This window comes from Pristis pectinata, chromosome 37 (genome assembly GCF_009764475.1).
Source record: "Pristis pectinata isolate sPriPec2 chromosome 37, sPriPec2.1.pri, whole genome shotgun sequence".
In the NCBI taxonomy this organism is placed as follows: Eukaryota; Metazoa; Chordata; class Chondrichthyes; order Rhinopristiformes; family Pristidae; genus Pristis; species Pristis pectinata.
In genome coordinates this window covers 11,741,442-11,764,866 of record NC_067440.1, presented here as the reverse complement: position 1 = coordinate 11,764,866, position 23,425 = coordinate 11,741,442, and the positions used below count along the sequence as shown (strand labels likewise).

At 45.0% G+C, this 23,425-nt stretch overlaps 1 protein-coding gene across 2 annotated transcripts in view; it reads right to left on the bottom strand.

Annotated features, from left to right (window-relative positions):
- Positions 1-22,720, bottom strand: part of LOC127586701 (P2R1A-PPP2R2A-interacting phosphatase regulator 1-like) — a 34,038-nt gene extending 11,318 nt beyond the window's left edge. The window contains exons 1-6 of one of the 2 annotated variants that reach the window (XM_052044854.1): positions 22,237-22,720; positions 11,548-11,629; positions 7,824-7,880; positions 6,144-6,187; positions 2,830-2,884; positions 154-252 (exon numbers count right to left, since the gene is read on the bottom strand). In XM_052044854.1, the coding sequence (XP_051900814.1) occupies positions 154-252; positions 2,830-2,884; positions 6,144-6,187; positions 7,824-7,880; positions 11,548-11,629; positions 22,237-22,367 (468 nt within the window). In that variant the 5' untranslated portion in view covers positions 22,368-22,720. The remainder of the gene's footprint in view (positions 1-153; positions 253-2,829; positions 2,885-6,143; positions 6,188-7,823; positions 7,881-11,547; positions 11,630-22,236) is intronic. The other variant, XM_052044855.1, reaches the window with a different exon arrangement.
- Between the last annotated feature and the right edge of the window lie 705 nt (positions 22,721-23,425).

The following is a 23,425-nucleotide window of genomic DNA, read 5'->3' as shown; positions in this document are numbered from 1 at the left end:
TTTCATCCTTCTCCTGGTTCCATCCACCTGCTACCCACCGATTCCCCTCCCTCATCTGGTTCCATCTCTCCCTTAAATTGTTCCCATTATCACCTTCCTTACATTATCAGATTCCAGCACTTGTAGCAACTTTACAAAGCCATATTTCCATACCTTGCCGATCCGTGTCGGAGAAGGGGCGAGGGGGGAAATATCATCCCTCTGCAAGGTGAAGACCCTGTCTTCTTGCTCAGTGGTCACCATCTGGTCACACTACATAAACAAAGATTAGTCCCAGGTAAGCAGTATGAACATCCATTCACACACATCCACCTGACACACTAACAAAAAAATAATCAGTCTGATTCTGCAATAGTTCCCAACACTACCTCCAATAACTGTGTGTAGGAGATTGAGCCAGAGACAATGAGAATTCAGGACAGTCAGGAAGACCCAAGAAATGTCCAACTCAGCTCAGGATGCTAATGGCCAGCTAAGCAAGGCTGTTTCCCAGTGAGCTTCAAGGCACCCAATGCATTACAAACCCTATTGGGCTAACAAAATATGGAGACAACATTGCATAGTGTCAGCTTTTACAACCTTCAAGCTCTGACGTCTAGAACGATTACATCTAGCTCTCATCAAAATGTACAAAAGAGACGAAATTCTTAAGGGACTTGTAAAGCTGGATGTGGGGAAAAGTTTCCACTGGCTGAGGAGTCTTGGACCACAGGACACGTCACTGTAAGGATTAGGTCATTCGGGACTGAGATTCTTTACTAACTGGATGGTAAACTTTGAAATGCCCTACCCTAGATAGGTGATGAAGCTCAGTTATTATGTTCATTCAAAACAGAGATCAAAAGATATCTGGGCATTAAGGGAATCAAGGGATATGGTGATGGCACTGAGGTTGAAAATCAGCCGCGATGTTAATGGTGGAGCGGTCTAAGAGGGCCACACAGCCTACTCCAGCTCCCATGTTCTTATAAACATGGGAGCTGGAGCTGAGGTGGAGTTGATGACAAAATAAGGGGAACGCCAGGAAGTGGAAACCGGAAACCCACCTGCTGGAAAAGCAGTTTTGGCATTTGGGGGAAGTCAACTGACAGTTCCCAAACTGAGACCCAAAATTTTATCGGGTGGGGTGGAGGGGTGGTGGGAAGAGCGAAGGAGCCAAAGGAGATGAATGGAATTAAGACACAAATTCACTGAATAGCAAGAAAGGCTCAAGAAGTGGAATAGCCTCTCTTCAGCTCCAGTAGCCACGCTGTGAGTTTGGGAGGGAGGCTAGGCATGCAAGGGCACATGAATCCAACAGGAAGCTCTGCACAAGTTGGGAGTATCCTGGATGATTGCAATTCCAGCAATACTCAGGAACTTTGGCACCAACCTGCAAAAAGTATTTCTGCCTGACTGGACCCCATCCTCCACTCTAAACATTTACTCCTTCCATACCTGACTGATGCACCATGGCTGCAGTGTACACCAGCCACATAATGAACTAAACTTGCTCACCAAGACTACTTTAACCACAATTCTGTGGACCTCCACCTGGATCAGGGGCATGGAAACTCTACTTCCTATAGGTTCCCGTCCAAGTCACACAGTAACCGGACTCAAAGAGATACTGTAGTTCCTTCATCATCCTGAGAGTCAGGGTCATACAGCACAGAAACAGGCCCTTCGGCCCAACTCCTCCATGTCAACCAAGCTGCCCATTCGCCCGTGTTTGGCCCACATCCCTCTAAACCTTTCCTATCCATGTACCTATCTAAATGTCTTTTAATTGTTAGTGTACCTGCCTCAACCACTTCCTCTGGCACCTCATTCCATATACCCACCACTCTGTGCGAAAAGGTTACCCCTCAAGTTCTTAGTAAATCTTACCCCTCTCATCTTAAACCTATGCCCTCTAGTTCTCGATTCCCCAACCCTAGCAAAAAGACTGTATGCATTCACTTTATCTATGCCCCTCATGATTTTATACACCTCTATAAGGTCACCCCTCAGGCTCCTACGCTCCAAGGAACAAAGTCCTAACCTGCCAAGCTCCCCCTATAATCCAGTCCCTCGAGTCCTGGCAACACCCTCATAAATCTTTTCTGCATTTTTTCCAGCTTAATGCCATCTTTCCTATAAAAGGGTGACCAAACTGAACACAATACTCCAAGTGCAGCCTCACTAATGTCTTGGACAACTGAAAAATAAAGCCCCCCCCCCCCCCCCCATCTAAATTCTGCAGTGTGGAATCACCTTCACTAGAAGGACTGCAACCAGGTTAGGAAGTTGTGGTCATGCTATGTTGGCGCTGGAAGCATGGCAACACTTGCAGGCTGCCCCCAGAACACTATGCAAAAGACACATTTCACTGTGTTTCAATGTACATGACTAATAAAGATATCTTGTCATCTTATCTTCTCAAGCGCAAATAGTGAAGGGCAGCAAATTCCTATATCCCATAAAATTAAGCAATAGAAGAGGAAAAAAACCTTTTAAAAATATCAGTCCATATCTCCTGCAAAATATTTGCCAACTTTACAGTTTTATTCACTCCAGCTCATGAATATCTGCTAATTCACAAAATCCCAGCATTATCCTCCGTGTCACTCCTGAGCCAAGCACACGGTATTAGGCTATCCAAGTGCTCTCCCCATTGCACAGCGCTCGGCCTTTAGGATCTTGCTACTAAAATGAAAGTGTCCAAAATTAAAGACAAGGTCGACTTTCTCAGTTTTCACCCAACGTTTATGCATCAAGTATCGAAAGTCACAAAATGACTTCAAAAGCTTGCACACCCTTTCTACCAGTTTGTGGTTGGAAGATTATTCAGTCCAGTTAAGTACTCACCAGTGTAAAGCCATCCTCCCACGAGCAACTCATCTGCATGGCTGCATGTATCCCTCTTCATAAAGGAAAAAATAAAGAATACAGATTAGTCATCAGAACAATGCATTCCGTCTCCCCTTCAGCCTACAAGGGATTTCCCCCTCCTCACCCGAATACCGTAACAAACACAGGGTTCATTTCAGCCAGAGTAATGTGGGTGTAGGAAATCCCTGATCATTTTTTACATTTTGCCAACAGGTTTAATGCAGCAGCACATCAACACGAGGAGGATTCCACTGCGGTTCAGAACTTCCTCAGTGATGCCCTACAATGTGGTTTTGGGCTCTGTTAAAAATGCTTCCTGTGGCAGTGGTGATCTTTTGGAAGCAGAATGATGAGTAGGATATGGAAGAACCTGCAGATGATGAAGGGGACATTGGGTGGGAGAAGAGTCGTGTGGAACACTGACACTGGACTGACTGTGTTCACAGCTACTTTCCAAATGGAATAGAAACAGAAAATAATCAGGTGGTCAGGCAGCATCTATGGAGGGAGAAACAATGTTTCAGGTTGATGACTCTGCATCATAACTGGGAATGTATAGAAAGCAGGGAAGCGGAAAAGTGGAGGGTGGAACATACTCTCCCCCCCATCTTATAAAATGCCTGTTTTCTAAATTTTTCTCGTTCTGATGACAATTAAGTGAGCTGCAACGTTAACTCTCTTTTTCACAGATGCTGCCTGACCTGCTGAGTACTTCCAGCATTTTCTGTTTTTATTTCCACCATCTGCTTTTCAATTACTTTCCAACTGGGGTTGAATGGAAAGAAAACACACACAGTGAGATTTAGTAAGGGTGCAATTATTTTTCAAATACATGCCCATACAAAGTAGATACACAATGTCAACAGACACAGCTTTCACTTTCGCTGACTAAAACTAATCAAAAAATGCAGAAATCACATCCAGAAGAATAGTTTCCTCCCAATCATCTCCCACTTTAATTGGCATATCACTATGTTGCTCAGTTTCACTCATTGCTGTGATATTTAAACAGCAGCTCTCCCACAATCTTGGCTTTTCTCACATTGTATCTATCATCTGGAACCCCTCCAATTCCAAGTTAACAGAAGGACTATACATTTGCTGGAATGGAAGTTGCCTTTTAAGTACTGGAGCGTGGGAGCAGAAGAGCCATAACTGATAGGCAGGCACTGGTTTGGATCTGGTCCAGGTGGAAAATCTGAAGAGATACTCCTCCGCCAGGAGGCACAGCTGAGGAAGGATCAGACTCAAGTACAACATCACCTCAGCCATCCACCCACACATTCAACTTTAAACACTGCCTCATGGCTCTTAAAATTTCAGATGATAGCAACATAGTAAGCCAAACGTCAGAGGTATCATCTTTCAGATCATACATTAAACCGAGGTCCAGTCTGCTCTCTTAGATGGCTGTAAGAGCCCTGCAGTCATTATTTTGAAGAGTTGGCAAGTTCTCTCGTTACATTTGTTGCTCAATCAACATTTTAAAAAAAACTGCTCTTTTAACACTGCTATTGTGTTGCCCGCTTCCTAAATGCCAATAGCAATGAAACTTCAAAAATAAAACTTCATTGGCTTTGAAATGCTTGGGACATCCTTAAGGAGACACGAAAGGCACTAGAGAAACACAGGTATCTGCCTTTGGTTCTTTTTTCCTGCCAAGAGCCCAGGTTCAATCTGATTTAGTACCGAGCCTGGGCATCAGGAGGGATCTGACATTAAAGAGCAGCCCACCGAGTCTCACTGACAAAGGACGAAGGTAAAGAATGGCACATTGTGCAGGACTACTGATATTTCAGGTGGTGAGGGGAGGTGGGCGGTGGGGTGGTTTGTGTGCAACAACAAACTGCTGGAGGGACACAGCAGGTCAGGCAGCACCCGTGAAGGAAATGGACAGTCAATATTTCAGGTCAAGACCCTTCATCTGGACTTGAGGGGAGATAGCCGGTATAAAGAGGTTAAAAGAAAGGGTGGGGCCAGAGCTGGCAAGTGATGTGGATCCAGGTGAGATGGGGTGATAGGCAGATGGAGGGAAGAATGGTGATAGGTGGAGTCAAAGGGCTATAGAAAAGTAAGGTGGAGCATGGAACCAAACAAGGGAGGTGGGGAGGGCAGATGGGAACACTGGGGGGAAAAGAGGACCCAGTGGGAGGAGGGTGGGGGTGATGGGCAGATGGAGTAGTGGAGGAGGGGAAAGAAACTGGGTGATGGGGGCTGGGGTGATGGTGTGTGTAGGAGGAATTGGGTAGACCAGGAGGAGAGAGAAAGGGACGGAGGAGGAGCAGGTTACCTGTAATTGTGTTTGGCCTCATCATGGCAGTGGAGGAGGGCGAAGACCAACAGATCAGTGTGGGTATGGGAAAAGGAATTAAAATGGCTTGTAACTGGGAGCCAAGGAGGATGGAGTGCAGATGCTCAGCAGTCTGTGCTTGGATCTCATCGATGTAGAGAAGGCCACCTCGGGAGCACCGAATGCAAAAGATAAGGTGTATGTGAATCTCTGCCTCACCTGGAAGGAGTGTTTAGGTCCCCATGGTTTCAGAGAGAAGTGCTGGGGGAAGAGGGGGAGGTTGGGTGGCAAGGGATGAGCGAGCCAAGGAGTCAGAGAGAGAGAGTGGTCCCTGCTGGAATAGAAAGGGGTGGGGAGGGCACAATGTGGCTGGTGGTGGGATCGTGTGGTACGATCATGTGGTACATGGTAGAAGTGTCGAAGAATGTTTTGCTGCATGTGTAGGCTGGGGGGGTGAAAGGCAAGGATAAAGAGAACATTTATCTCTGTTTTGTCTGGGGAGGGCGTGGTGGGTGTGAGCAGAAGTGCAGGTAATGGAGATGTGGGTGAGGGGTCCATCAACCGCAGTGGTGGTGGGAACTTTCCCTCCACAGATGCTGCCTGACCCGCTGAGTTCCTCCGGCAGTTTGTTCTTTGCTCCAGATTCCCACATCAGCAGCCCATTTTGTCAGCATGTCAGGGGGGTTTTATACAAATTCCCGTGATCTGGAATGGACAGCTTGAAAGGACAATCAAAGGTACTTTCAAAGGGGAGATGAATGAACATCTGACGGAGAAAAGTGCAGGTATCTGGTAGTGAGCAGGACATGTGGTGAGCTCATTCAAAGACCCAGCGTAAGCACAATGAGTTGAATGGTCCTCTGTGCTGTATCATTTCACCTTGTCACTCAGTATAGTCCAGAGTGGAAAGATAAAAACCAGGAAGGAAGGCTTGGAGATGGGCACAAATAGCTGCCAGCTGGAATATATACTGGACAGAGTGGGCAGAGGCCAGACTCACCTTTCATGTGCAGTCTCTCGGTTCATCACATCCATGCTCTCCTCCTGAAACATAAATAAAACAAGCAACTTTCTTTTTTTGTCTGTGTGCAGTAGCCAGCTACAGCCTCTGCCACAAGGTGGCAAACATACCCAATAATGGGTGAAGCACAGTTAACGGGCACAGTGGTATGGTGGTCAAGTTACTGGAGCAGCAAGCAGAGCTCAGGATCACTGAACCAGAATTGAGAGTTTGAACCTGGGAGAAATTTTTAAGTCCAGGAATTAAATCAAATCTGGTATTAAAAAAAATATTCTAATGGCAAATGTGAAGCTACTTGACTGTTGTAAAAAAAATACCAGGTGCTCTTCAGAGAAGGAAATTCTCCATCCTTATATGGACTTTGTACAACTCCAGAGCCACCAACATAGTCAACTCTTAACTTATTTCATCCATTCAGGGACGATTAGGAATGGACAATAAAACACCAGCATTACCAGTGACATTCACATTACATGAATGAATAAAGAAAAAACATTTTTGCTCTGTATGCATATCCAATCATAAACCAAAAGCTTGGGCTGCAACTGGGATTGGATATAGCATGTCAGTATTTAGCCATGCCTAACCATTCCTTCCTTATGTAGCTGGCAACACTCTATCCTTGACAGTAAAAAAAACTTTAGAAATGATGGTTACTTTGGGGCAAGGCAGAGTTGTCAGTTGCAACAATGGACATTTGTACTCTGGGGTGTCACCAATCTGGAGCCAGTAATTTTAATGATTTACAATTTATTTTGCAGGTAACACTTTTATCTTTTTTAAAAATCAGGTCAACAGTTGCAGTACGTGTCTGAGGGAGAAGACTGATTCTCATGGGACATTTCATGAGATGGGACTGGATATGCAAAGATGCTGCCTGGATTAGAGGGTATGAGCAATAAGGAAAGGTTGGTCAAACGTAGGTTGTTCTCCCTAGAGCATCGGAGATTGAGGGGAGACCTGACTGAGGTTTGTAAAATTAAGAGAGGCATAGATAGGGGAGACAGTCAGAATCTTTTCCCTAGGGTCAAAACGTCAAATACCAGAGGACATGCTTTTAAGGTTGGGAAGGGCAAGTTTAAAGGTAACGTGAGGGGCAAGTATTTTCTTAAAGCAGAGAGTGGTAGGTGGCTGGAATGGGTTACCAGGGGTAGTAGTGGAAGCAGGCAGTTTGGTTAAGTTTAAGAGGCTTTTAGATAAATACATGAATATAAAGGGAATAGAGGGATATGGATGATACATAGGAAGAGGACATTTAGTACAAATTGACATCAATATCTGCACAACCTTCTGGGCCAACTGGCCTGTCCAATGCTGTACTGTTCTATGTTCTGTCTCCCTGTCACAGAGAAGGTGGTGCACTTTAAGGGAGGTTAATTGAGTTGATGAGGGAGAAATAAATAAAAGATACACCGAGAAGGCAAGACAGAGTGGGAGGGGCTTGTATGGAGTATAAATGCCAATAATCTGTTGGGACAAATGGACTGATTCTTTGCAGTGCCCTCAATACAATGCATCTGGTGACAATACAATGCCTGCACAGCTGAGCAGAAATACAATGATCACACCCACTCAACTGTGGAAATCACTTGACTTTAGACAGAAAAAAATCTTTTCAACTGAGTTTAACTGCATCACACACCACGAGGTAAGCCTTACCTGCCTAATCTGGTCAATCCGACTGTTGAGGGTTCGGAATGGTGACAGTGGGAAAGACTGGAAGGAAGGGGGATGGGGGGTTGGAAACAACAGAAAACAAAGCCCGTCATTCAACTTAGACATTGCGTTATTAATTGCAAATTGACCTGAATATTTACAGTTTACATAACATGCAAAGACTGTGGAGTCCCTGTTCTGCTGGCTGCTATGTAATAAATTGGGACTTAAACAGCAAAAGCAGGCAAATGTGGATTACAGGGGAACTTCCTTCCTGCAGGTTCCTTGCACAGACCAAACCAGGGTTCATGATCCACTGGCTAATCGTGGCTTCTCCCGGTCAAACAGGTACAGCAATAGTGGGATGATTTCCCCATTTTGGGAAACAACAGTAGCACCTCCCACTGTCCCGCTAATCTTCTTCCTGACTTGGCTTTGACCATGCCTCAGATGATTAACTCAGACCTGTCAGATAGAACTGCTTTCTACCTACAACATGGAAGGAGACCATTGTATTACCCTAAAAACAAAACAAAAGTTTAAACAAATTAATATTATTAGCCATCGAAAGGATGGTCATTTAGTGCACTGCCAACATCCCAAGAGTTTCCACACCTGCTGTCTCAGCAGAGTAGTGAGATTCCATAGCTTAACAAATAGCCAATAAAAGCAAGGCTCTGAGTGTAAAGCCCTCGTCTCGTTCATTGCAAAATTGCGACTGCCTAAATAACTTTAGCCATTTAAAAACTCATGTTCAAACTGTGAATGTAACTCAGCTGGGGATCTGGGTTTTGTCACGATGTGGGCTGCTGTGGTCCTGAGACTGACAAGCCAGCTTGGAGACGCAGGCAGCTATGGTGGTCTGAATACAAATCTCTCTAAATAACTGGTCTGTAAGGCAGTATCAAAGGTTTATTTTTGAATTGAGATGAAGCAATAATTTGTAGCAGGCAACCCCCTTTGTTGGTGAGCCAGTGCTGCATGCTTTCAGACAGCACTTCATATCTCACAGGTGGACACTGAAGCAATTATTGTATTTCTACAGCACTACTAACACAGAAAAATGTCCAAAGGGCTCCAGAGGAGTGTAATCAAGTGACTTATGACAAAAAGTCATGCCCTTTGAAACAAAAGACCTTCAGAAATCAAACACTTTGCTTACATTTTCTTGCAGTGCTAAAGCAACAACTGGGGCTTCTCCTATTAGAGTCTGCAAACCATCGCTCTAATCTCGCCCACTGGCATCCTCCCATGCTGCTTCACAAATGGTGCACCCAACTCAGATGACACAAAGAAGAGTTGGGGCAATGGGGAGGAGGGATGGCGTTTGCCTCCAAGCGCCTTACAGCCAATTGTAGGAAACACAGGACCCAATTGTAGGAAACACAGGACCCAATCTACACACAGCAACCTCAACCCTGATGTGACAATGACCGGATCAATGGTCTTAGAAAATTGTTGGCCAGGAGATAAAACTTGCTCAGAGACTAGGGTGAGCCACAGGGTGTTTTACATCCACCAACTCTCTGCAACAGGAGTGAAAGCAAAGCCAGAGGCAAGGGCACCACCCACTGACGCCACAGTGATGGAGCAGAGCCTGAATGTATCTGAACTGTGACTAGATTTAGCTTCATGAATGGCCACATTGGAGATGCACTCTGCTGTGTGCGCACTGACCCATTCTGATCACAATGGCCTCACTTTCAACCTTTGTGTAAGAACATGCAAGGAGGGTAACATTTTGTCATTCAATGGTAATAAATCCTTTAAATACTTTCTCTCTGACCCTTACCTTGGGAAAAAGACTATGGCCATCCACCTTATCTATGCCTCTCATGATTTTATAAAATCTATAAGGTCACCCCTCAGCCTCCTTCACTCCAAAGAAAACAGTCCTAGCCTAACCAGTCTCTCCTTATAACATAAAGCTCTCTAATCCCAGCAACATCACTGTGAATCTCTTCTGCACCCTCTCTAGCTTAATCACATCCTTCCCATAGTGGTGACCAGAACTGCACACAATATTCCAGGTGTGATCTCACCACTGCCTGTACAGCTGTAACATGACATCCCAACTGTTGTACTCAAACGCTCTGTTTGATGAAAGTAAGCATGCCTTACGCCTTCTTCACCACCTTATCTACCTACGCCGCCACTTTCAGGGAACTATGAGCGCAGCACCAACAACCTTGGCACCACTCATGGCAAACAGCCTAACTGACTGATACCCCATGCCCCACCCTACACATTCACTCCCTCCACCTCTGATGCACCATCGCTGCAGCATATCATCGACAAAAGGCACTGCAGTTACTCATCAACACCTCCCAAACCCCCAACCTCTATCACCAAGGACAAGGGCAGCAGCACAGGGGAATATCACCTCCTACAGATTAACGTTCAAGTCACAGATAATCCTCACTTGGCAATATGTCACCATTCCTTCATCACCATTGGGTCTAAGTTTAGGAACGCCCTATCCAACAGTTTTGTGGGAGTGCCTTCACCAGAAGAAATGCAGCAGTTCACGGTGCTGTTCTTAATTGTACTGGTGTAAGGCAGAATCACTGACCCCATGCAACGTCAAATCTTATCCAGTGCAATTAGCTTGCTAAACCAGTGTCAGGGATGCTGTGAGTGGGCCACAAAGATCTATGGAAAGAAACATACAGCAGCATTCCCTCTCTTTGAATACAAACCCTACTCTAAGGCACAAGTGGAGCAGTTCAGAACTGAGAGAATTAGACCCCAACAGAAGTCAGTACTTTCAGATAAAATCATAGAATGATGCAGACAAAAGGAGGCCATTTGGCTCATCACATCTATAGTGAGTGCTCTACCACTCCCCACATCCCTGCAAATTTTGTTCCTTCGGGTATTATCCAATTTCCCCCAAATCCTGCTTCCATTGTCCCTTCAAACAGCACATTCCAGCTCATCGTAACATGCTTCTCCCCTCTGGTCATTTCATCAATTACCTTAAAAATGTCATCCATGTAACCCTGACCAGAAAGATGAACGAGCTTACTGAGGTTTTTTTTTAGTATTTGTAGATAATAAAAACTATGACAAAGCTCCAACTCAGAACAGAGGAACTCTAAAGCATTATCACAGCTGTCAAAACTCTGGCCCGTAGCATAGAGAACTACAAACGTGTGCTCAAAAGTGTCCCCTGGCCTGCTCTATCCCTGCAGCCTCAACACATACCTACAACATTCCCAAAAATACAATCCTCCAAGTCAAGCCTCAAACCAACTCCCTTTGCCCCATTCCTGCCAGCTGGGTCGTAAGTCATCTATCAAGATACCCCAAGTTCTGAAATTCAATAACCTTCTGTCCCTCCACTTCTGCCCAAAGTCCTGAAACTTAAGCTTTAGCTAAGCTTTTGATCACCTGCCCTAACCTCTCCTCCGTTGGACTGGTGTCGATTTGTGTCTAATTATGGACAGGGACTTTTCACACAATACTCATGTCATATAAATGCAAGCCATTGTTATTATAAAATCTAATTGAAGACAGCAAAATTATTTCTTCCCCCAAAGCTACTCAGGAGCATTAAACTGGCATTTCCCCGTTACTGTCTTGAGCAGCATGATAACTACCGGTTTCTGTGTAAGGGGAATTTCCAGCCCCAATGCCAACTGAAATATTTTTAACTTAGTCTGCTGACTAAAGTGGCAGAGGAAGTATGGCTGACGGGGAGGAAGAACGATGATGCAATACTTACCAAGCTCGGGCAGCCGAGATTCACAGAGGCACTGCTCCTCCGACATCGGAGAGAGGTTGGCTGAAACACTGGCGAAGAATCACTGCAAAAAATAATGAGAAATTTAGCACCTTCAAAGTATCAGCACACACCTTTGGTTGTTTTGGATCATTCTGATCATTTTTAAATCACATGTAGGTATACATGTTGTAAATCAATAAAGACAAGTACGATGAACACAAAACAATGCAATGTGATAACAATGTTTAATTGGCATGAAGCAACATTTAAGAGGCATTTAGACAGGCACACAAACAAGTAGGGAATAGAGGGATAGAGACCATGTGCAGGCAGATGGGATTTGTTTAATTTGGCATCATGGCCAGCACACACATTGTGGGCCAAAGGGCCCGTTCCTGTACTGTACTGTTCTATGTTCTAATGCACAATAACTTTTGCCAGATACCCAACTTTAACTAAGGCCTCGATGGAGCTGCCTGATACCTTGAGCTCACAAAGTAAAGAGCTAACACGATATAAAGGTGTATTTTAAAGTGTGCAAATGTTTTGTTATCTGCAAGTCCCACAAAAGCCAGACTAAACCCACGAAATCCACCAGCTTTTTGATCCTCTTCACAAAAAACTGGTGGATTTATATTTTTAGAAATTTTCTAAATACTGTCACCACTGCCAAGGTCACACAATAACAAGTTAAAATCCTAGCGAGATGCCTCTCTCAATGAACACTAAACCTATCCTACTGCCTGGTAAATGGGTTCAGTATTGGGACTATACCCCCCACCCCGTGGTGCTTCTCAGCCAAGCGTTACTGGCATTGGTATATTATTGTCACTTGTACTGAGGTACAGTGAAAAGCTTGTCTTACAAACCGATCGTACAGGTCAATTCACTACACAGTGCAGTTACATTGAGTTAGTACAGAGTGCATTGAGGTAGTACAGGTAAAAACAATAACAGTACAGAGTAAAGTGTTACAGCTACAGAGAAAGTGCAGTGCAATAAAGGTGCAAGGTCACAACAGGGTAGATCGTGAGGTCATAGTCCATCTCATTGTATAAGGGAACCCTTCAATAGTCTTAGCACAGTGGGGTAGAAGCTGTCCTTAAGTCTGGTGGTATGTGCCCTCAGGCTCCTGTATCTTCTACCCAATGGAAGAGCAGAGAAGAGAGAATGTCCCGGGTGGGTGGGGTCCTTGATTATGCTGTCTGCTACACCAAGATAATGAGAGGAAAAGTCCAAGGAGGGGAGGCTGGTGTCCATGATGCACTGGGCTGTGTCCACAACTCTCTGCAGCTTCTTGCTGTCCTGGGCAGAGCAGTTGCCATACCAAGCTGTGATACATCCAGATAGGATGCTTTCTATGGTGCATCAGTAAAAGTTGGTGAGAGTCAAAGGGGACAACCAAATTTCTTTAGCCTCCTGAGGAAGTAGAGGCGCTGGTGAACTTTCTTGGCCGTGCCATCTATGCGATTTGACCAGGGCAGGCTGTTGGTGATGTTCACACCCAGGAACTTGGTTCTCAACCCTCTCGACCTCAGCACCATCGATGTAGACAGGCACCCCCTTTCCTGAAGTCAATGACCAGCTCTTTTGTTTTGTTGACATTGAGGGAAAGGTTGTTGTCATGACACCATTCCACTAAGCTCTCTCTCTCCTTCCTGTACTCCGACTCATCGCTGTTTGAAATACAGCCTACAATGGTGGTATCATCTGCAAACTTAGAGCAGAATCTGGCCACACAGTCACGAGTGTATAGGGAGTAGAGGGCTGAGGACGCAGCCTTGTGGGGCACCAGTGTTGAGAATAATCATGCCGGAGGTATTGCTGCCTATCCTCACTGATTGCGGTCTGTTTGTTAGAAAGTCAAGGATCCAGTTACAGAGGTAGGTGTTGAGTCCTAGGTCTCGGAGTTTGGTGACAAGCTTGCTTGGAATTATTGTATTGAAGGCAGAGCAGTAACGAGTGTGGAAGTGGGTCACGCAGAGATGGCTCCTTCCTTCAACGTCACGTTAAAACCACAGAACAGAAAACAGGCCATTCGGCCCTTCTAGTCTGTGCCAAAACTTTATTCCGCTAGTCCCATTGACCTGCACCCAGTCCATAACCCTCCAGACCTCTCCTGTCAATGTACCTATCCAATTTATTCTTAAAACTTAAGAGTGAGCCCACATTTACATCAGATGGCAGCTCGTTCCACACTTTCACTACTCTGAGTGAAGAAGTTCCCCCTAATGTTCCCCCTAAACCTTTCCCCTTTCACCCTAAAGCCATGTCCTCTCGTACTTATCTCTCCTAATCTAGGTGGAAAGAGCCTACTCTCATTTACTCTGTGTATACCCTCATAATTTTGTAAACCTCTATCAAATCTCCCCTCATCCTTCTGCACTCCAAGGAATAAAGTCCTAACCTGTTCAATCTTTCCCTGTAACTCAACTCCTGAAGACCCGGCAACATTCTAGTAAATCTTCTCGTTCATCCTTAACCAGGCTCCTCATCCGTCCCACGTGACTTCCAAAGCAGGGCTGCTCAATCGAGATATGTTCCTGGCCTGGGCTGCAATAATTTACTGGCAAGAGAACATACTCATCACTCTTAAGTTGGTGCTGTCATGCAAGACAGAGGCCAGCCAGGTAACAGGTTTGTTCTGAGTTGTGTACGTTGGCCTTGGTAGGGGCCATGAGGCTCCTAGAAAGTGGCAGCGGAAAACTGTCCAGATTCCTGCTCTGGATTTCCATCCCATGACTCTGCTGGAAAGAACACAAGGTCAGGGTAGGACCACGGTTGGTGGTGGTGCTGCCTGCAGTCAAACCGTTTGTTAATACTCACGGTTGAGGCTCACACATGAGGAGCAGCCAGGCAGCTGTGCATTAGTAGACCTTCTTCCAGGAAAGAGACAATGCCTTGCAAGGGAAAGAAAAAAGTCCAACACAGCTTCTGTTCAGTGTCTCCTCGACGGAGGGAATGAAAGTAACAGCTGCTGTGTGCAGAGCCAGAACTGAATGTTCCAAACACGGATGCCTCCCTATCAGAATCCAAGTCTGGGAAACGGTGGCAATCAGCCCGAGATCCAATCGGACTATTCACCAGAAGTCCCATACCTGCCAACAGCCGAGTATCTCCCTACGGGGAGAGGGAGAGAGAGAGAGAGTGGAGCCGGCGAGGCCAGACATCCCGAGACTCCACAGAGTACGGGCACTCATTCGTCCTCACACTGCAGGACGCTGGCAATTCTCCAGCAGTGCTGCCTGACTGACTGCTCTTCACGTGGATTGGAAAACAATGGCGACTTGTACTTTCATACAGCTCCGGTAGATGCCAGATTGACTAAGTTTTACGCTGGATCAACACTTGGACCCAAACCAAGCTTATGAGCTAAACACCCAAGTTGTTTCAGAGGAGGTTATCGAACTAAATAGGATACCAAGCTACAGCAGGAAGTATTACAAAAGGTGGCCAAATATTGGTTAAGTGCTTTGAGTGGGGTCAGGGAAAGGACTTCAAAACAGGTAAAGGCAAGCTTCTGGTGGTGAGCTGTGAAAACTGGGGGAACGGGCAATAAGACAGAAGTGGAGAAATGCAGATGTGTAAGTGGGCTGTAGAGTTCCAAGATGTTAATTCAATAGTTGAAAGAAAACAATGCTTGGGCCCAAGCTGAAGAGTTTGGGGAGGCCCAATCCAGGAAATGGGGATTTGACACATCCCACCCACGTGCTTTTCCCTTACACCAGCAGTTGTCCAAATCCCATTTACCCACCTTGATCCTTTCCACATTTCTTTCAGCCACGTGCCTTCCCTAGTAAACATCGACATTATCTCTGCTTCAACCACCGACTTTAATATTGAATCCTGTGGCCTCACAACCCTGTTAAAAATGCCTCTTTGTCCTGATGTGTCCTTCTTTGGAGTTTAATATAACCTTGTTCAGATTCCCTCAGCTTCAAATCACCCTAAAACTACCGGGATATTAAAAATTAACTGATACTTAATGGGCAGCTGACTGTCTTAGAGTTAAGGTCCAAGTGGGGCATAAACCCAAACTAGAAACAACAGGGCCACACAAAAGCTGGATTTTAATCTTACAGGGTTGTTTGATATATCAAAATTCTTGCGTTTTACATCACATGTTAAAAGGCAAACAGCATTAGTGTGATATGTACATGCAAGTCCTTTTGGCATTACTCCATCAGGTCCCTTTACAAATCTGTAACAGAAGAACATGATGTCTTTTACGCCTATTCCTTCATTAGACTAGATCAAGGCAGATCTGTATCTTAACTCCATTTGTGGCAAAGCATCCATAAATCCTAAATAACCATGTCCAACAAAAATCTAATAAAATTATCAGATGTGTGCCGATACTAATGTTGTCTCTTTGCACATAACCTCAGGTTGCATCCACCATCTGGCCTTTGTGTCCATCACTTGACCCTGTTGCTTTCTGCTGACTTCAGAGTTGTATGTCTTAAAATACATCCTCCAGTCAATGAAGTTAGAGTGGGTAACATCCAGCTTCACACATCTGGCTGTTTACAGTTCATGTGAATTAGTTATAAAAATTTCACCCATTCACTATTATATTCACCGCGTAATGAAAGCACTCCGCTATCTGGAATTCTATATACTATAGCCTGGAGCAAAAAACTTAATATTTTCCCACAAAGTATGAATGGTGTCCCATAATTTATTCGTGAATTACAAGTTACTCATTGCTGTCTGGCACAAAAATATCAAGAAAGAGGCTTCAACCATAGTTTATGTAGATAATTAGGGATTGTGTGTTAGATTCAAAGAGGAGGAATATAACATTGCCAGAAAATGCAGCAGGCCAGAGAATTGGGAGTAGTTTAGAATTCAACAGATGATTAAGAGTAAGAAGATGGACTATGAGAATAAGTTTGCAAGGAACATGAACACCGTGTTAAAGCTTCTATAACTAATTGAAGAGAAAAAGATTAGTGAAAATAAACGTAGGGGCCCTATAGGCAGAAACAGGGGAAATTATAATTGGGAACAAAGAAATGATAGAACAATTAAACACATACTTTGGTTCTGTTTTCACAATAGAGGACACAAATAACTCCTAGATACATTACAGAACTAAGGGTCTAAAGAGAGGAAGGAACTGTGGTTCTGTCTTCACAATGGAAGACATAAATAACTCCAAATGATCCAATAAAACCAAGGGTCTAATACTCCTTTCGCGTACAGAAACAATAAGCATAGCATTGAGGAATTGTCAGAGCTCATGTTTGTAATACGTCTCTCAAGCTTTACTTTAAAAAAAACAATTAAAGCACAACTCTTTATTGAGTCAGAAAAGTAAGTGACAAAAACGTGTAGAATGTGAAAGTTAAAGGGATTGATTCCTGACTGGTGTTGAACCAACTAATCTCAAGAGGGCAATAGTTGGCACTCTGACTAGAGCAGGGCTCAGTGCTATTGAAGAAGGCTAACCAGTGATTTATGATGTGCTTCCACACTTTATGTCAATGAAATGTAATATTAGTTTAAACAACATTACATCTCTCCTCCATACAGAAAGCAGAAGAAAGCTTAAGGGGTTAGCGATGGCAATCTGAATTTAAATTCATCTTGAAAGTATAATAAAATTAATGTAACATTATTCAGTCACTTTATCATTCATACTTATGAATGGTCCAAAATAATGTAATTATTTTCCATACACGTACATTAATAATGAAACGGCACAGCAGGTCATCTCATCCATGCATCTGAGATAGCTCTTTGGTAGACATTCAATTAAACCCACTACTCTGTTCAATGCCCTAGGCCTGGAAGCATTACACTTCAAATATTTATTCTATTAACAGGTTTCAAAATGCCACACACTGCTTAATCTTTCCACTTCATTACAAACTGCTCCAGCCACCAATTAAGGACTTTCACTGACAGAGGACATCAAATGCACCAGCCAACAAGAAACAGAGCTCAGCCAATCTGCCCCAAACCTGCTCCACCATTCAATATCATTAACTGTGGCCTCACACTTTCCTGCTCTCCTCCCACAGCCCTCGACTTCCCTGTAATTCAGGCATCCGTCAGTCTCTCCCTTAGAATATATTCAATGATTCAGCCTTCTCACATCTCTATGGTAGAGAAGTCTAATAAGTCAAAACCCCCAAGAGAAAAGATTCCCCCTCTTCTGCCTTAAACTATGCCCTTACTTCTAAATAACCCCATGAAGGAAAACATCCTCTCAGCATCCACCCTGTCAATCCCCCTCAGAATACTTCAGTAAGATCACCTCGTTCTTTGAAACTTTTGAGTATTGGTCCAACATCTTTTCACATCACTCCCTTCATTCTAGGGATCAAACCTCATGAACCTCCTTCGCACTGTCCCCAATGCAAGCACATCCTGTCTTAAATATGGAGACCAAAATTCTATGCAGTACTCCAGGTGCAGTCTAACCTGTCAAGTAGGCAGGAAAGTGGCAAACTGAACTCAATGGAGGGAAGTGCATTTTGGATGGGCAAACAAGGCAGGGGAATACACCATAAATTGCAGACTATTGAGAAACATTAGAATAGAATGATCTTGGTGGCCATAGATCCCTACAGATAGCAGCACAGGTAGATACGGAGATGAAGAGGATGTAATATTAACAGCCAAGGCACAACCATACAGGAGCAGGGAGGTCATGTTCAAACTGTAAGGCACTGTACACCACATCTAAAGAACTGTCTGGTCCTCATATTACAGGAAGAGAGTGACAGTACCAGGGGAAGCTTAGAAGAGATTTAAGAGGAGGCTGGAGAATTTTAGTGATGGGGAGAGACTGATGCTGCTGGATTGTTTCCTCTGAAATGAAGGCCAGGGGGAGATTTAAAAAGATATATGAAATTATGAAAAGCCTGGACAATGAATACGAAGGATCTATCTCCCTCAGCAAAGAGTTCTATATCTTAATATACAGCTTTAAGGTAATTGGTGGAAGAATTAGAGGGGAAATGAGGAAATGTTGAAACACAGATGGCAGTGGAGGTCTGGAACTCAGTCTGATTGGTTGGTTGAAGCACAAACCTTCCACACATTAAAAGCAACCTGGATGTGTACTTGATGTCCAATAAGCAATAAAACTACGGATCAGGAACTATGATCCACGTCAATTATTTTTGGCCAATGTGGACACAATGGGCTGACTGGCTCTGATGGTCATTACACCAGAATTATTAGAATATCATCTGAATGTAGTAACATTGAGTTGGACAATTCCCTTCTCTCCCCCACACACATCCAAAGTAATTCAAAGCATCACAACATTTTCATAATGCTAAGAAATGAAGCTATTCACATTAGTCTGTTTGGAGACACCACCAGAAGTTTAGAAACAGTTGCAACTGCCCTGTGATTGGCCCCGGAAGTTTAAAGCCTAAACTCTCTCTAGAACAGGCTCCAATCCACACTCACACTCTCTCCACCACCAACCTATCCCCAAGGAATATCCAAAAATGTTATAACATCATAACTTTGATCAAAGTAGGCAGGAAATCTATCAACATAGTGCAAGATATTCAATCACCCACTACTGGCTGCATGAAACCTGTGCCAATCCTTTTTAATTCATAGGACGTGGCACCACATGCAAGGCTCAGCAATTGATGCCCCTGAATTGCCCCTGAACAGAGCAATAGGCTGGATTACTTCAGAGAGTTGTGAGTTGTGGCTGTGGGATCTGGAGTAAATGGGGCCTCAACTTAACATCTAGTCCAACAAAAGGCACCTCCAGACAGTACCTTCTCCTCAGTCCTGTGATGGAACATCAGTTGAGGTTTCTGTCCTCACATTTCTGCAGTGGGACTCACTTGGACAAGTCCAGTGCTGATATCTCCACTGATGACACCACAGCCCTACTGGAGGGCAGAATTAACCCTTGCCAGTGTGCAGATGCTGAAGGTGACCCCTTGTACTTTGCAAGGGGGTCACCTCACGCTGTCCCTGGTTAGCAGCAAGCAACGATACAGATAAAAGGTTGGGACTAAAGTCACTGAAGGACATTTGGGAGCCAGTTGTTTTTAATCCCAATTTATTTATTGACTGAATTTAAATTCTCAGCTGCCACCAAGATGGAGCACAACAACACTGTGTAATGCCACCCCCACAAACTAACATGGTATAAGAGGACACAGCCTATTTTGAGTGTTGAAAAAAAAAATTTAAGAGTTCACTGTGTGAATGTATTAACTGTAAATATGTTTATGAAATGTGTTTGTATAATTCTTTTCCTATGGCAACAGCTGCTATAAATTATGTTACAGCACAGGAAGACATTCAGCGCTTCAAATCTGTGCTGGCTCCTAGTACAGCAATCCCATCATTTTTCCTCACAGCTCTACAAATTATTCTCTTTCAAGTGATCACATACTTTCCCTTTGAAAGCCCAGATTGGCTCTAATTGCAACTCCCCTAATGGCAGCGAGTACCAGATTCCAACTACAATTTTCCTCACATCCTCCTCATTTCTTTGGTCTAATATTTCCACACACTGCAAGAAATGAGATTCCTTCTCAATCTTGACCCTGAATGGCTGACCCCTTATTCTGAGACTGTGCCCCCAATTCTAAACACTCTGGCAAGGGGAAGTATCAATTCCACATCTACCCTATCAGATCCTGTAAGAATTTTTCAGATTTCAATTAAACCACCTCTCATTCTACTAAACTCAGAATATAGGTACAGTCTGTTTAATCTCTTCTCATACAACAAACCCACCACCCCAGTAATCAGTAAATCTTTTTGGCACTCTCTCCATCCCAAGGATATCCTTCAATAGGTTGGAAAATCAGACCTAGAATACAATATTACAGACACCAGCCTCTGTACAAGTGGAGTAAGACATCTTTACTCTCAAACTCAAATCCTCTTGCAATATAGGTCTTCTTGCTGAACCAGCACATTAACTTTCAGTTCATGTACAAGGACACCCAGGTCTCTGTGAACTCCAACATCCTTCAATCTCTCGTTATTTAAAAAAGTACTTTACCTTTTTAATGTTTTCTACCAAAGTGGATAATCTTTTCCCACATTATACTCCCAAGATCTATTTCCTCACCCATTCGCGTACCCGTTCCCTGAAGCCTCTCTGCATCCTCAATGTCACCTACTTTTGTGCCAATAGCAAACTTAGAAATATTACATCAAAATTATTGATGTACATAATGCACGGGAAGGTGCCGTGAGCAGGTGTTGCTGGAGAGGAAGGGGTGACCCAGGGAGACACAAGAGACGACAGATGCTGGAACCTGGAGCAATAAATGAGTTGCTAGAGGAACTCAGTAGGTCAGGCAGCACCCAAGGGAAATGAACAGTCAATGTTTCAGTTCCAGACCCTTCGTCTGGACTGGAAGAGTGGGGGGGGGGGAAGGTGGGGAACGTAGCCAGTATAAAGAGGTGAGGGGAAGGAATGGGGCAAGCGATAGGTGGATCCAGGTGAGGAGGGGTGAGTGGCAATGGCAACAGACACTGGGAGGTGATAGGTGGAGGCAACAAAGGGCTGCAGATGATGGGATCAGATAGGAGAGGAAGGTGGAGCACAGAACCAAATAAGGAAGTTGGGGTGGGCAGATGGGAAGGGGGGGAACTAGTGTGTGGGTGGTGGAAAGAAGGGTGTGTGTAGGAGGACCAGGGTGGATCCCGGAAGAGAGCCAGGGAGCCGAGGAGACAACAGTGTCATCGGAATGCTAAAAAGGGAACGGAGTGGCAGAGGCATCTGGTGCTGGAAGCTTGTTGTAAATTGGTTGGAAATTATGGAGGATGGACCATTGAATGTGGCGTCAGGCGAGGTGGAGGGAAAAACAAAGAGAACCCCATTCTTGACCGTGCGAGGACAGAAGACCGAGGAATGGGACAGATGCACTTGAGAGCCCTGCCAATCATTCTGAAGAGGAAGATACAGCAAGAGAAAATGGAAGACATCCCTCTGAAGTCACAATTAAGGAACTTCTCCTGTCTCAATCTATAAGAAACCCACATTAACTTTTGGAGACACAAGAGACTGCAGATGCTTGAATCTTAAACAGTTGGAGGAACTCAGTGGGTCAGGCAGGATCAATGGAGAAAAGTGGACAGTCGATGCTTCGGGTCTTGACCCACATTAACTCTTGCCAATTTTATATATCTGTGGAAGTCCTTACAACCTGTTTTTACATCTTTCACTATCCCATTTTCCCTTTTCTTTGAAATACCTCTAATCAATTCCAGAAAACTGGAATTGGTTTATTGTTGTCACTCGTACCAAGGTACAGTGAAAAACTTGTCTTGCATACCGTTCATACAGATCAATTCATCACAATCCCAGCTTCTCCAGCCTAACTTTGGAGTACATCCCCCATCCCTGGAATCATCCCTCTTTCCAACCCCTCTGGTGCCTTCACATCCTTCCCAAAGTGTGGCGGGCACAGCCGCACACAAACATCAAGTTGAGGTCTAACCAAGGTGGAAGTAAAAAGTATTTGGCTCTGGCTTTGGTAAAAAAATACTTACTTTAAAGAAAAACTTCCCCCCAGATCTTGGAATTTTGCTGAATAATCATTGACCTTAAACATTTAACTGAGTTTCTCCCTCCTAACGCGTTGAATGCTTCAGGCATTCGGATTTTTGACATATTAGAAACAAAAATGCTATGTTTCCCACCATTAATATATAAAAGTGCTTCAGTGCAGCCATTACCTGATGTTGCTGATCATTGGGGCGCTATTGGACCTGCGCAGTGCCGGCGCTCCCCCGCCGCCTGCCGGCACCGCCCCGCCGGCCGCCGCGCAGCCGCACTGATCCACCTCCATCCGCTCCTCCTGCGCCATCGAGGGGGAGTGGACGCCAGGCCGCAAAGCCTCGGGCTCGCGTACCCCCCCGGCGCCGCGTCGGCCACTCCCCCCGGCCCCTTCCCAACCACCAATTTTAGGCCGGCGAAAGCCTCGACCGAGGGGGAGCCCCCCCCCCCGGGCAGCGAAGAGCCGCTTAGAGGGCGAGAGCGTCGCGTCTCCGAGTTTCGTTCATTTTTTCTTCCTTCCCCCCCCTTCTCTCTCTTCTCGGCCGCTCGGCAATGTGAGGCGGTGCGGGGCGAACCGACGTCTCCGCCACGGCAAGCGCCAAGCCCGGGCCGCCCGGTTGCTAAGTTTCCATCTTGCTGTTCCAGGACATTCCTGCGGAGGGCACCTGACCCACGCCGGCGCCCGGCTGCGTCCTTGCGTCATCGCGCCACGCGCTGCCTCTTTAGGGCAAGCTCTGACGTCGCTGCCAATCCTCTCAAAGGCCGGGGGAGGAAAACCAAAGATGGCGCCCGCAGGGGCGGCTCGTCCCCATCAATTAACTGAGGGAGCTCGGGCTTTACTCTTTGGAGGGGAGGAGGGTGAGGGGAGGCATGATAGAGGTGCACAAAATATTAAGAGGATTTTCCTTATGCAAAATAAACTTTATTCATAATAAAAGACAAACTATATACAATTATAAAACAGTGCAAACCTTCTACAGGTCATTCATTAGTGTTACCTTTTTATATAGAAAACAGCACCGATGCCACGCGTGTGGCTCCCTGGAAACTACCCAGTCCCGTATTTACAATATATATTCTCGCCTGTCCCCGCCCCTCCATCTCCAGTGGCAGAAGAACCCTAAACTGTAGTCCTTCCCCACCGAGCCTTTGCGTTGGCAGTGCCCAGCTTCAGTGCGTCCCTCAGCGCGTACTCCTGTAGCCTGGAATGTGCCAGTCAGCAGCATTCCCCTACGGACATCTCGCAGTGCTGGAGGACCAACAAGTTTCGGGCAGACCAAAGGGCGTCTTTCACCGAGTTGATGACCTTCCAGCAGCGGTTGATGTCCGTCTCTGTGTGTGTCCCCGGGAACAGTCCGTAGATCAGAG